The 13,465-nt window shown below is 49.8% G+C and overlaps 1 protein-coding gene across 1 annotated transcript; it reads left to right on the plus strand.

Annotated features, from left to right (window-relative positions):
- The first annotated feature begins 397 nt into the window (after positions 1–397).
- PGM1 (phosphoglucomutase 1) lies at positions 398–10,303 on the plus strand. Its single transcript, XM_010012797.1, has 8 exons — positions 398–524; positions 1,399–1,589; positions 2,004–2,158; positions 2,835–2,950; positions 6,736–6,871; positions 8,222–8,405; positions 9,027–9,161; positions 10,214–10,303. The coding sequence occupies exons 1-8, from the start codon at positions 434–436 to the stop codon at positions 10,301–10,303; spliced, it is 1,098 nt and encodes a 365-aa protein (XP_010011099.1). The 5' UTR covers positions 398–433.
- Positions 10,304–13,465: the final 3,162 nt, after the last annotated feature.

Raw genomic sequence — 13,465 nt, forward strand, 5'->3', positions numbered from 1 at the left:
GACAGAATCCTGGGTGACATGGTTTAGTGTGAGGTGTCCCTGCCCATGACAGGGGGGGTTGCAACTAGAAGATCTTAAGGTCCTTTGCAACCCTAACTATTCTATGATTCACAACTTCCTTGGACACCCTGTGCCAGTGCCTCACCAGCCTCACAGTAAAGAACTTCTTCCTTATTTCTAACCTAAATATCCCCTGTTTCAGTTTAACCCTATCACACCTCATCGTTATCACTGCAGTCCATGATGAAGGTCCCTCTCCAGCATCCTTATAGCCCCCTTCAGACACTGGAAGCTGCTCTGAGCTTCTCTTCTCCAAGTTAAACAGTCTGGAGAGTTACTTTCCTCCAAAGATTTCGGACTGTGAGGATTGGTCTCCATTTACTTTCTGTTTTTTCCAGTGGAGATTGTGGACTCAGTAGAAGCTTATGCGAACATGCTGAGGAACATATTTGACTTCCATGCGTTAAAGGAGCTGCTTTCGGGGAAGAACCAGCTCAAGATTCGCATAGATGCTATGCATGGAGGTAGGGGTGGACTTGGGTTTGGGGCACTGTGGGGGCCGTGTGTCCCTGGGGCTTTGCCACCTACTTCGGAGAGAAGCTTTTTACTGGAATTTATATCCATCACTTGTAGATTTGGGTTTTGTTATGTTTGGACTCGGGAATTGACCTAGGGCAGAGAGATCGCTGGGATTTAGGGGCGATGCTGAATGGCTCACACACATCAGTCCACACTTGAGAGATGGAGGAGGTTAGGGCTGATGCTGTGGTCAGAGCTGCCCTGGAAGACTTCACATCAGTCAGTGTCCCATGGAGGTCACAGCAGTACAGGAATAGGACCATTAGACTGTTTTGTATCTTTTAATAGACATTTTCAGGAGCACCCAGCTTTCTTAGCATCTTGTTTCTCTTGTCTCCAGACCATTCTCGTTCCAATGCTCACTTATATTTTATGCCTACATTATTAGTGTTTGAGAGCAGTAAATCCTATTGTACCGCTGGATATCTGCAGCACGTGTGCATTTTGGTCTATTATGTGGTGATTCTAATACCCCAGTGCCCCTGGTGCATGAGCCCTTCACAGTGGGGCCCTGGCTCACATGCTGAACCCCTGGCATAGGCTTACGCTCGCTTCTAAACTCATGAGTGGTTTCATTTATTTAGTGGGACAGCCCCTCAGCTGAGAAGCTTCTTTGGCATGAGCTTGTGTGCCTGGGTGGATCAGGGTTAAGCACTCCTCTGTGCTGCTTGGGTCTTTGATGTAATCATTTGTGCTTTACTGCCATAAACCACATAAACTGACCCAAACTGAGCAGACCAGAGGGCTGGGTGGTTACGTGGCTGGTGCACAGCTGACTGAGGGCAGAGGCTGACTCGTTTCCATGTTTTGCCATGATAGTTGTGGGCCCTTACGTCAAAAAGATCCTGTGTGAGGAGCTCGGAGCCCCAGCAAACTCAGCTGTGAACTGCACCCCGCTGGAGGACTTTGGTGGCCACCATCCCGACCCCAACTTAACCTACGCTGCTGACCTGGTCCAGACCATGAAGACGGGAGAGTACGACTTTGGAGCTGCCTTTGATGGAGATGGGGTAAATGGACTGTTCCATAGTCACCTTTTTGCCCTCAATCAGCTATGGGGGACTGACTGCTCAGCTGCTCTTAAGCAGAGGAGGATGAGGGCAAAGACGTTTCTTCCTCCCTCTCTCCTTTCCAATTGTGAATGGACGTGAACCACTTGCTGCAATTTGCCACCACGGCAATAGTTGGCTCCTGTGTTAATGTTGAAGTCCAAACTGTGTTTAAATAGCTTTAAAGGCTGTGAAAAATCAGCACGAAAGTGAAATCCTATCCAGGTGCTATTTAACTGTGTCAAAACTCTGCATTTATTTCAGTGCAGTCAAGAAACCCTCTGTGAGTCGCTGGCTTTATGGGCTGTGGCTGCCAAGCAGAACAACTTCTGCAGTAAGCAGGGATCAGAGCTGTTCCTCTCTTGTCTTCCCCAGGATCGCAACATGATTCTTGGGAAACACGGCTTCTTTGTGAACCCCTCCGACTCCGTGGCCGTCATCGCTGCCAACATCTTCAGCATCCCGTACTTCCAGCAGACCGGAGTGCGCGGCTTTGCCCGGAGCATGCCCACCAGCGGGGCTCTCGATAGGTAGCATCCACCTCTGTGTGTGGTGGGAGAGGGGAGCCCGGCCAAGGAGAGGGACTGTCCCTTTTTTGTGGTTTAACACACATGTTCCTAGTGGGAATGAGTCCATCTGATGGGACCATCTCCTGGTCCCTCTGAGGCGTGAAGCAGAGCCAGGGCTGCTGCGGGCTGGCTGCCAGGGTGAGGGTTAATGAGTTACATCCTCTCTGGGGACATGGCAGAGCTGGGCTCTGCTCTTGGCTCTTTCTCTTCTCTACAGATAGGCCAAAACCTGAGTGATCCTCCCCCTCTTTTTTCTTTTCAGTTTGATAGTGATACTTCTTTGATAAATGCTCTGAGATCTGCAGCTTAAAAGTGCTTTAGGAGAGCTGTATGTTTATATCTATTCTTTAACTGTGCAGGGGGTTGGAGCTAGATGATCCTTAATGTCCCTTCCGACCCAAACCATTCCGTGATTCTGTGATCCCATCCATTTCCCAAACATCACACCGGGATAAAATAGAGGTTTGCTGGACAAAGAATGGTTCATTATAAAAACCCAAGACAGTGGCATGACCTGCCTTCAGTGCTACCCCAACAGAGACGCTTGGTACCAGCTGAAGCTCCTGCTGCAGTATTTCACATGGGAGCACTGCGAGTCCAGCTGTGATGTGACTTTAGCCTTTTTTTACCTTTGAAGGGTGGCCCAAGCTACAAAGATTGCTTTGTATGAAACTCCAACTGGCTGGAAGTTCTTTGGAAACTTGATGGATGCAAACAAGCTGTCTCTGTGTGGAGAGGAAAGTTTTGGTACTGGTAAGTCAGCGTTCCTGATTTCACCAAGGATGCTATTATACCTCCTCTCAGTTCTTTGTTGTGGTGGGTAGCTTGGGATTTGTCTTTCATGTGTAGTTATTAATGCTTCCAAAGTAATTAAATCTTTAAAAAGCTTGCAAGAATCACTGGTGGAAACAAACATAATGCTTAAAGTTTGGTCAGCCAGAGCTAGTTCTTTCAGTTAGTTAGGAAGGCACATGTAGATATGCAGGAAGTTTAAGGGCCTCTTTACTAGCCCGGTCATTGAGTCTATGGGGATTAAGTGCAATGTTAAATGTATTTTTCAACTCTTGGTGGCCAGGAAAACCTTCTAAATGTTTTCATTTCTGGAAAGAAATATGGTTTGGAGCATGCAGTTTTATTAGGGAAGGTTTCAGGTCACTATTAAATCTCTGAGCTTAATAGGGCCCTCATTTTCCTGTTCGAAAAACAAGGTATGATTTATAAAGTTTAAATTAACACTTGCCTTTGAACAGTCGGAGCAAGTTATTGGGTTACTGAGAAACAAAGTGAACATCTTAAGGAATTTACTAGGGGTGTGCACGTGACACACAACTATTATTTGTGCAGGGAAGTTGAAGTGAGCAGGTTTTGCTCTGCGTCGGTGCGGCGTGCTCAAAACACGCAGTGTTCCTGGGAGGCCTCGGCTCTTCCTGAGCTCTCCTGTGGCATCTACCACATGGTTTTAACGTCCTGACTGTGGAAATGGGACCTTCCCAGTAGATCAGCACCTAATTCATGGGCAAAGGCTGAGTTTTATCAGGTCTGAATTCCCCCCAAGGTCTTGTTTTTCCTGTTCTCTAAAGACCTCTGAAGACCAAGGGCAGTTGGTAGGACATGCAAGGCACAAGGGGCCTCAGAGAATCTAAGCTGGATGATTTCAGGCTCAAACCTTGTGTGTTTTTGTTCCGTCAGCCCATATTTCAGAAAAACATTTCAGCCTGTGTGGGGGTGTCTCACAGAGCAGGGATGGCTTTAAATCCCAACACAAGAGGGACTGGAGCTATTGCAGAGGAGGCCCCGGAGCTGCTGCGAGGGCTGGAACAGCTCTGCTCTGGAGCCAGGCTGAGAGAGCTGGGCTGGGGCAGCTGGAGAAGAGAAGGCTCCTCAAGGGGACACCTTAGAGCAGCTCCAGTGCCTAAAGGGGCTCCAGGAAACCTGGAGAGGGGCTTTGGACAAGGGATGGAGGGACAGGCCAAGGGGAATGGCTTGAACCTGCCAGAGGGGAGACTGGGATGAGCTCTTGGGCAGAAGCTCTTCCCCGTGAGGGTGCGGGGGCGCTGGCACACGGTGCCCAGAGAAGCTGTGGCTGCCCCATCCCTGGCAGTGTTCAAGGCCAGCTTGGACACAGGGGCTTGGAGCAACCTGCTCTAGTGGAAGGTGTCCCTGCCCGTGGCAGGGGTTGGAGCTGGAGGAGCTTTAAGGTCCCTTCCAACACAAACCATTCTATGACTCTGATTCACAAACGTTGTGTGGAACTGGGGTGCACAATTTGACATGAAAGGATTATCCAGCTTTCCTGTAGCTGAGGGAATGGGACCACTGGGTGACAGCATTTTGCTGTGGGGCTGACAGAGTCTTCAGTGGCAGTGTTACTGCAATCAACTGCTATTCTGATACACGGGATTTGGCCTCAGGAAGGAAAGGGGAGTTTCACAAAACGTGGTATCTGTGTAAAGAAATCTTGAAGTATGAGTAAAGACAGATCTTGGAGCGTTGCCCTGGGTGATTTCAGCATGCATTAAGTTTACATTCTGAACTTTGGCTAATGAGAGGGCACCAGCATTTCAGTAAATAAATAACAACAAAAAGCACCAAATGATTCATGCAGCTGCTGATAGGAGATGGTCTCTAATGAGCAGCTCTCTAAAATTGTTTCCATCTTTTACTGTATGAGCAATGAGCTCATAGTTTCTCTCCCTCCCCCAGTAGGTGAGTGACTCTGCATTAAAGTAAAAGTGGCTCCGTTTGCAGCAGGGGCTGAGGGTGGTTTGAGATTTTGGCCATGCAGCATCATGAGTGGCCAGGAGCCGAAGCAGTCTGGGGGGGGACAGACTTAAGAAAGGGCCCAGAAGTGTTGGACCCTCTCCCCTGCAATGCAAAGGGGGTTTGTCCATCTGGGAAATGCACTTTAAGGAATGAAAAGGGCAAGGAAGGTTGTTTGATAGGAAGTTAATGAGGAGCTGTTTGGAGCCAGACAGAATGTGAGTGCTGAAGGGGAGAGAGGTGAAGGAGCAGGCAAATAGACCCAGTAAAAATTGGAACAAACTGTGCCCCGGTGGGACTGGAGTCCAGGAGCAATTAGAGTAATGCGACATGACAGAATTCCTGCTTGCTTCCTTGGGTATTTTATTCCAGCAATAAGCTGATCCATCACATGGGACTTGTGTTTATATAGCATTCCTCTCCACCACCTCTGCACAGCTCTCTCTGCTGTAAAGGACCCTGAGGATAATTTATCCCTGTGTCCACAGTAGTGGATTTATGTAAAGCCCCCCATAACCCGTGCCCCAGCCTTTCCCCCAGGTGACTGCCCACTCTGGCAACCCTTGAGAGGGCAGAGGGGCAGCTCTGGAGCGCTCTCCGCAAACCCTGGCTCCTTGGGATTCATTAATACCTGTTTGGAGGTTTTCCAGAGCTCAAAGGATAAACCCCAGAAGCTGTGCATCTGTGGAGCACTCGCAAGCCAGAACCCTGGGGTCCGGGCTGGGTGTATTCTGGGCTGCCATTTGATCCTTGTTTAATTTAGGTGCTCGGGGTGCTGGGTGAGTTGCAACACCCTCTCTGGTTTCCCAAGGGCCCCGGTGCCACGTGGTCCCTGTCAATGTGCTCCCAGGGTGAGGCTGGGCTGGCCCCGGGTGGCTGCCTGCCCTCTGTGCAGTGCTTGCTCTGCAGGAACCCTCTTCCAGCCACACCAGGGTCTTTGACAGCCTTTATGGGATGGCCACGTGTGAGTGAGAGCGGGCATAGGGCTCTCCTCTGGTCTCCACAGGGGATGAAGTGTCTCTGCACTGCTGTTTGCCAGCCCCGGTGGTTGGTGTTGTCCAGTGGGCTCTTCTCTCTGTTGTGGGTGATACCTTCCCTGTGAGGGTGCTGAGGCGCTGGCACAGGGTGCCCAGAGAAGCTGTGGCTGCCCCATCCCTGGCAGTGTTCAAGGCCAGCTTGGACACAGGGGCTTGGAGCAACCTGCTCTAGTGGAAGGTGTCCCTGCCCGTGGCAGTGGTTGGAGCTGGAGGAGCTTTAAGGTCCCTTCAACACAAACCCTTCTATGATTCTGGGATGCTAATTTCGGAGTCGTTAGGGTTTGGCTTCCTCAGCAAGGGCTGACATTTTTGTTGGTGCTCAGCCAGAATATGTGCTGTTCAGGGTATGCTGATTTGGCAGACAGTTCATGACAGCTGCTTGAGGAGGTTGGTGTTAGTCCTTCCTGAGCTGTTCCTTTGCATTTCCCTCTTCTTTTTTTTTTCCTTCTTTCTTTTGATGACCATTTTATCCCCATTGCTTCCTTGGGAACAGAATTAAGGATCTGTGAACAATGAGTGCGTGTGTGTTAAAAGAGGCTGAATGTTTTATTTGGGCTATAGCTAAAAGCAGATGATATCTTGAACCATTCTAACAATACAGCAGGGATCAAGCTCGTGGAATGCCTTCCATTTGTGTGTCTGTATGGCTGCCAGCTGGATGGGGAGGACAAGGTAGGGCTGTAGCACAGGCTCTTGCGTGGAAAGAGGTGGGAAATGTGTTTGTGCTGTGGCTCTCTGCAGGCTCTGACCACATCCGGGAGAAGGACGGGCTCTGGGCTGTCCTGGCCTGGCTGTCCATCCTGGCCACCCGCAAGCAGAGCGTGGAGGACATCATGAAGGATCACTGGCAGAAGTACGGCAGGAACTTCTTCACCAGGTGGGGCAGACACCACACGCTTCACCCTTGTCCTGTGTCCAACCCTCCAAAGTGAGAGCCCCACGCACTGGTGGCACCCACATGTGCCACCACAGCACAGTTACACCTCCTTACACGTGCTGATTGCAGTGATTTAACCCCCTGAGCAGTTTGCTGCAGTATGGACCATAACTGGGTTAAATAAACCAGCAGGTACTCACCTGAACCTCTCCCAGTGTCCCGTTTAGGATTTGTTGTTCTAAACATAAGCCTGGTAAGTACCCAAGCCTGCAAAGGCTGTGCCTTTTATGTAAAGTGTCTTTTTTTTGGTTTTAATGGAGAATTTTTCCTTGCAAGAATCTCTTTTGCCATTGGCACAGTATGTTTCTTGAGACTCCGAATCCCAAGTTAACCTGCAGTATCTTTAGTGATGGCGATGTCTTACTGAACAGATGCCCAGCTCCTAGGCTGTTATTTACCTGGTTGAATTTGTCTAGTCCCAAAACGCTCTTAGTTTCAACTGCAGTAGACATGGAAGATGCAAAGGGAAACAGCCTGCCCCAAGCAGGGTGGGAATACTGTGTGGGCTGAAAGCATTGGGCAGAAATCTTTCAGCAGGGAAGACCTACCTGAAAATTGTGTGATTGCCAAATGAAGGGATTTGCCTTTTCCTTCTTTCCCCCCCCACCACAAAGCCAGCACACAGCTGAGCCATTCAAACTGTGGAAAAAATGCCAAAGCCTAGAGTAAAAGGCAGCCTTTTAGCACCAGAGGTATGGCTGCAGAGTGAGCAGTGCAGTGGCAGCAGGTTAGCAAGCCCGTGCATGCTCCGTGGAGCCAGCTGGTGAGTAAAAGCACAGATCACGCTGGGAATCAAGAGTAGAAAGTCTCACATCCTGATGTGCACTTGAGCTGCTCTCTGCTGCCTCTCTTACTCAGGTTGGAGAGATCAAAGCTGGCACTGGCATCCTGGCTGCAGTCACACCTGCATTTTGCTGTGGATGCACAGGAGGATGTTCAGGCAAAGGTGTTATCGTGAGGAACCTGCTGAGATCCTGCCATGGATAAATTCTTTGCAGTCAGCGTTGTTGGGGTTGAGCCCTTGTGTCTGTGAGAGCACAACCTGCACTTTCATCCCTCCTGATGCCAAATGCCTGGGATGTGTTGTGGTTATCCCATGGATTTGTACTGGATCGTAGCTATATTGCTACACGTGGATCCTTCTCTCTTTTCTTCTGTCCTCTCCTCCAGTAAAGGAGTAAGAGCACATCTGTGGGGCAAACCACAGTGTTCCAACAAGGGCATCACAAAACATTCCTACTCATTACAGCCTCCCCTTCCTAACCTTTGTTTTATGGTGACTGCTTGTAGATACGACTATGAGGAGGTGGATGCAGATGCAGCTAACAAAATGATGAAGGATTTGGAGGCGGTGATGTTTGACCGCTCCTTCGTGGGGAAGCAGCTCTCGTGTGGTGACAAAGTCTACACGGTTGAGAAAGCTGATAATTTTGAGTACAGTGATCCTGTGGATGGAAGTGTCTCCAAAAACCAGGTGGGCACAGCCTGGCCTGGGCTGAACATGACCTCAGAGGGTGTTGCTCTGTGTATTTTGGGCTTACCTTTAGAGCAGGCACAAATGCAATGGACAAAGTCAAACATTCCCTTTATGTCCTATTTTTGCGGAAGAGCAATGGGTTGGTAATGCCCTGTCTGACAGAGAATCACAGGTTGGAAGGGATCTCGAGGATCATCTGGTCCAACCTTTCTTGGCAAAGCATGACCTAGGCTAGATGTCCCAGCGCCCTGTCCAGCTGAATCAAAACAGTGGCCAGCGTTGAGGAATCCACCACTTCCCTGGGGAGGTTATTCCAATGGCTGACAGTGCCTGGCTCTTGTTTCCATCCAAGCAAGCGATGGGGTGAGGGATCTTAGAGCAGCAACACACTTTGTGTTCAGGAGCTCTAGCAAGTTCTCCAGAGTGGACCAGGAGGGACACAAGCTCCTCTGGAAGTGAGGAGAGGATGATGGAGGAGTCTTCCATGGTTCCTTAAAGAGGAGGAGCTCAGGGATCGTGCAGGTCAGGCACAGCCATGCTGGGTCTCCTGGAAAATGCCTTGGATACCCAAGAGGCACAAGGCTCAGAGGCTCCTTTCCTCCACTCCTCTCCTACCAGGGCTTGCGGCTCATCTTCTCGGACGGCTCCCGCATCATCTTCAGACTCAGCGGTACCGGCAGCGCGGGGGCCACCGTGCGGCTCTACATCGACAGCTACGAGAAGGACCCTCACAAGATCCATGAGGACCCTCAGGTGAGGGCTGAGCCTCAGCCATGGCACCACCTTAGCCTTCCCTTTAGCCTTCCTAAAAATCTGAGACCTTTGCTTAGCTCTGTGTTGCTTGGAGCGATGTGGAGGTGTGAGGTGTTTTGGAAGCAAGGGCTTTGGTGTCTTTAATCCCAATCTTTAATCTATTTATACAATAGATGTACATAATAACCCCCTGTGTTACTTACTCAGAATCCCTCACAGCTGCTCCTGCAATCCCACATGAGAATTCCAGTTTATTTATGTTAGAACTGTGGCTGGTTGCAGGTGTGGGAAGACACCGTTTCAGTCCTGGACTCACCTTCTAGTTGAAATGTTGCATCACTAGGGATAAAATGAGCTCATTCCTATACAGAACTTGGGAGTTCTCAGCCCCTTCAGGTACTTGAGCTGCTCTAAGGTGTCCCCTTCAGGAGCCTTCTCTTCTCCAGCTGCCCCAGCACAGCTCTCTCAGTCTGGCTCCAGAGCAGAGCTGCTCCAGCCTCGCAGCAGCTCCGGGGCCTCCTCTGGATTCACTCCAACAGCTCCATGTCCCTCTGGTGCTGTTGCCCCAGAGCTGGATAATTTGTGTTCTTTTACAGCATCATTTAAAAATGCTGTTGAGCTCTCTTGTAGGCACAGGAGGAAAAGAATCCTCATTTTCTATTCCCCAGCAAACAGTCCTTGAGCCCTTTTTGCATAAAAGTTCTGTGCAGTTATTGACAGAAGACTCAAACCTCCACGTTCTGAGAGGCACAAACTAAACCGAGGATTTAACCCTGCCAATGGAGCAGCAGAGTTTGGAGTATGGCCCAATGAGGGTGGCACCAGCAGCACTGGAGCTGTGCTGGGGTTTTCTCTCTGAACCTGCACGTGGTCAGAACACCACATCCCTCACTGGGGTGGTCCCACAGCTCACGCTGTGAACCTCAACAGTCCTTTGGCCAGCAGTGCCAAGCTTTGGGTGTCCCTGGCTGACACCAGAAGCCCACAAGGGAAGGGTGGATGAGATGTGCACTCTGCTCCGTGGTTCTGAGCCATCTCTTTCCTTTCTGCAGGTCATGTTGGCACCTCTCATTTCAATTGCACTGAAACTTTCCCAGCTTCATGAAAGAACTGGCCGCACCGGTCCGACCGTCATCACCTAAAGGCTTGGTCAGACACGGCGCTGGATGCTCACGAGTGAAGGAAGTCAGCCTGTCCCCCTTCTATTGTCACATCTTTCACTAGAAGAGGAATATTAGTGTTATCTCTGCATATAAGAACACTATTGAACTGCTGAGAATAGCCAATAAAACCCTGCCCCTGTCAACACTTGGTGTGCACGTGGCTGTGCTGCTGTTCCGCGTCGCACAGCACTGCTGGCAGCTTGTGGGCTGCTCCTTAGCCCAGCCTCTTGGTTTAGCAGATGTACTTTCCTTTCTCCTGCTCCAACAAAAGGCTCTAGAAATCACAAAGACACTGAATTCTTCAGCAGTACAGAGGCTTTTTTCTATCTTGGAAACTTTCCTGGAAAAGGAGCACAAACACTTTATCCCTGTTAATAGTCTCCTAACTGAGATGTCTCTGAGCCAGTGATGGCTGTGTACTAGGGCTGAGTATTTTTCACTTAAGTGGATTTTTTCCTTTCAAAACCAAATGATATAAATTGATTTCCATTTGCCTGCTGTATAAGAAAAACCCACAGCAAACCCTCCATGCGGGAATGAGCAGTAACAAGCATTGCAGGATATTAAAGGGACATAGGCCTGTTCAGTGCTCTCTTAGGTTTTTTCTCTCTTACTCTTGAAAGGCTCCTTTTGAAAGAAAAAGATCATTTTGATGAGCTTGTTTGGTTGAATGTGGACAGCAAGATCATACAATCCCAGACTGCTTTGGGTTGAAGGGACCTTGAAGCTCATCCAGTTCCAACCCCTGCCACGGACAGGGACACTTTCCACTAGAGCAGGTTGCTCCAAACCCCTGTGTCCAATCTGGCCTCATCTCAGTCTCCCCTCTGGCAGGTTCAAGCCATTCCCCTTGGCCTGTCCCTCCATCCCTTGTCCAAAGCCCCTCTCCAGGTTTCCTGCAGCCCCTTTAGGCACTGGAGCTGCTCTAAGGTGTCCCCTTCAGGAGCCTTCTCTTCTCCAGGCTGAACCAGCCCAGCTCTCTCAGCCTGTCCTTGGAATAATCAGATTTGCTGGCGTTAGTGTGCAATATCTTATCTGAGAGTACAGAGAAGGTTCACTTTGGATACAGTTGTCACTTTTCAATGTTAACACCTTGTAGCTGCACCTTCCTGCCCTTTTCCTAGAAGCCATCCCCTTGGAGCTGAGCAGTGTTCTTGCTCCAGACTCAACTGGCTGGCTTTGCCCAGGAGAGGACCAGACCCACTGACACAGTGCCCTTCATCCATGGAGGTGACACCTTCCAGCAACAGGGGGTCTTGGAAAACAACCCCAGGTAAATCCACAAGACCCCTTTGGTTTACCACGTGCATCTCAAGGCTGTTATAGCTTAAGACAGGTTAGAAAAGTGTTACTGGGAATGAGTTTAGGTGACTTCCCTCTTTTGGTTTGCCTTTGTCACCACTGTGCCCTTTCCACTGCAGGCGTGTCCCCTCCATCCTCTGGTTTTGGACCAGCCATGGCCTCTGTGCTGGATGGATTCAGGCCAGCAATGCAGGACAACACCAGGAGTTTATCTGGATAAACCCTCTGTCAGTTGTCTGAGGAAGCAATACTTGTGCTTGGAGTCTGGCCACAAACGATGGCAACAAGGATTCCTCTTAACAGCAAAAAAGAGCAGCGCTGGTGTGGGGGTTTCTCCCACTCAGAGCAGAAAGAGAAAACCAAACCCAGACACAACCCCATTGTGTGCAGAGACAGACCAGTTTCCACCCCAGCATGTGGTGGTGGGTTCTTCACAAAACCAGATGCTGAAGGTCTGTCTCCAAAGTCCATGTGTTGGCAGTGCCAAGAGCCATCACCAAACTGCTGTGTGCCAGTGCTGGACTCGCTCCTGCAGCTCTCTGCTGCTGTGGGGCTGCCGATTCCTCCCGCTCACAATCTGCTGAAGGGAAAACCCCTGGAGGGGATGCAGGTGCCGAGAGCAGCAGGAGGGTTCTGATGCCAAAAACCAAACCCTGAGCCACGCCACTGAGTAAAATATAACTGAAGAAGTCCAAAATCCCAGCAAATGCTGAAGGGAGAAAGAGCTAAACCCCCTATTTTCAAGCAAATCACTGCTGTGAAACCTCCACGCTGAGAAGCTGTGGCTGCCCTGTCCCTGGCAGTGTTCCAGGCCAGGTTGGACACAGGGGCTTGGAGCAACCTGCTCTAGTGGAAGGTGTCCCTGCCCGGGGCAGGGGTTGGAGCTGGAGGAGCTTTCAGGTCCTTTCCAATCCAAACCATTCTATGGTTCTATGATTTCTTGCTGACATTTTTACTGGCAAATACAGATTTCGGTCTGAGACTACCTGGTGCTGGGCTATGGTTAAAACTCCTTCTCTTTGCTGCTGCTCCCTGGTTCACTCTTCCCTTTTTAAGCTGCAGAGGAGGTTTGTAACTGTTTTAGTGGAGAAACTGTTTGGCGTATCTGGGGCTGTAGCCATGACTCCATTTCCACACCGCAGCCTTAGCATAGATGCTCCAGTGACTTCTGCCAAACAAATCCTTCTGGAAGCATGAGCTGCACAGGCCGGAAAGGGCAGATGCAGTCAGCAAGGAAGCTTCCAAATTAATCCAGGGAGTCTCCTTTCTTCTGAGCACTTGAAGACCAAGGCTAAATCTACTTGACAGCTTCTTCTGGAGGGACCCATATGGCACAGAAACATTTGATCTCTTGATAAATAACAAACTGGAGAACAATGTAAACTGGAGAGTATGAAGTAAGAGATGGATTTACATTTGCACCAGAGAGCTTCAGTCTGATTTGTGTCCCTGAGCCCAGCCTTTCTGTTGCTGGGGTGGGGTTGTGGAGGGTTTCCTTATTGCTGGCTGCAAAGCACTAAAGCAGGGAGCTGGGATTAGTGAGGGAAAACAATTTGGCTGCTCTAATTTGCCTTTTAAGTGTTGCATGAACAAGTGACCCCATAGTTTATGGTTGGCCTCTTTTTAAAGCAGGTCAGTTCTGAGTTCCCTCTAATGGAACCGTGAGTGATTTTCAGTCAAACTGTGAACTAAAACCTGCTCTGTTGCCCATGGTGGTCCTAACAGCTCCATGGCAGTGTGCACCTCCCCTCACCTGGGACTCTGGCTTCATAGAATCCCAGCCTGGTTTGTGTTGGAAGGGACCTTAAAGCTCCTCCAGCTCCAACCCCTGCCCCGGGC

The sequence above is a fragment of the Nestor notabilis genome, unplaced genomic scaffold (genome assembly GCF_000696875.1).
Source record: "Nestor notabilis isolate BGI_N333 unplaced genomic scaffold, ASM69687v1 scaffold30564, whole genome shotgun sequence".
NCBI classification, from domain to species: Eukaryota; Metazoa; Chordata; class Aves; order Psittaciformes; family Psittacidae; genus Nestor; species Nestor notabilis.

Coding starts and splice junctions, on each gene's coding strand:
- PGM1 (XM_010012797.1), top strand. CDS start 434: ATGCTGAGGAACATATTTGACTTCCATGCGTTAAAGGAGCTGCTTTCG. Junction 1,590..2,003: donor CTGCCTTTGATGGAGATGGG/GTAAATGGACTG, acceptor TGTCTTCCCCAG/GATCGCAACATGATTCTTGG. Junction 6,872..8,221: donor GGCAGGAACTTCTTCACCAG/GTGGGGCAGACA, acceptor GACTGCTTGTAG/ATACGACTATGAGGAGGTGG.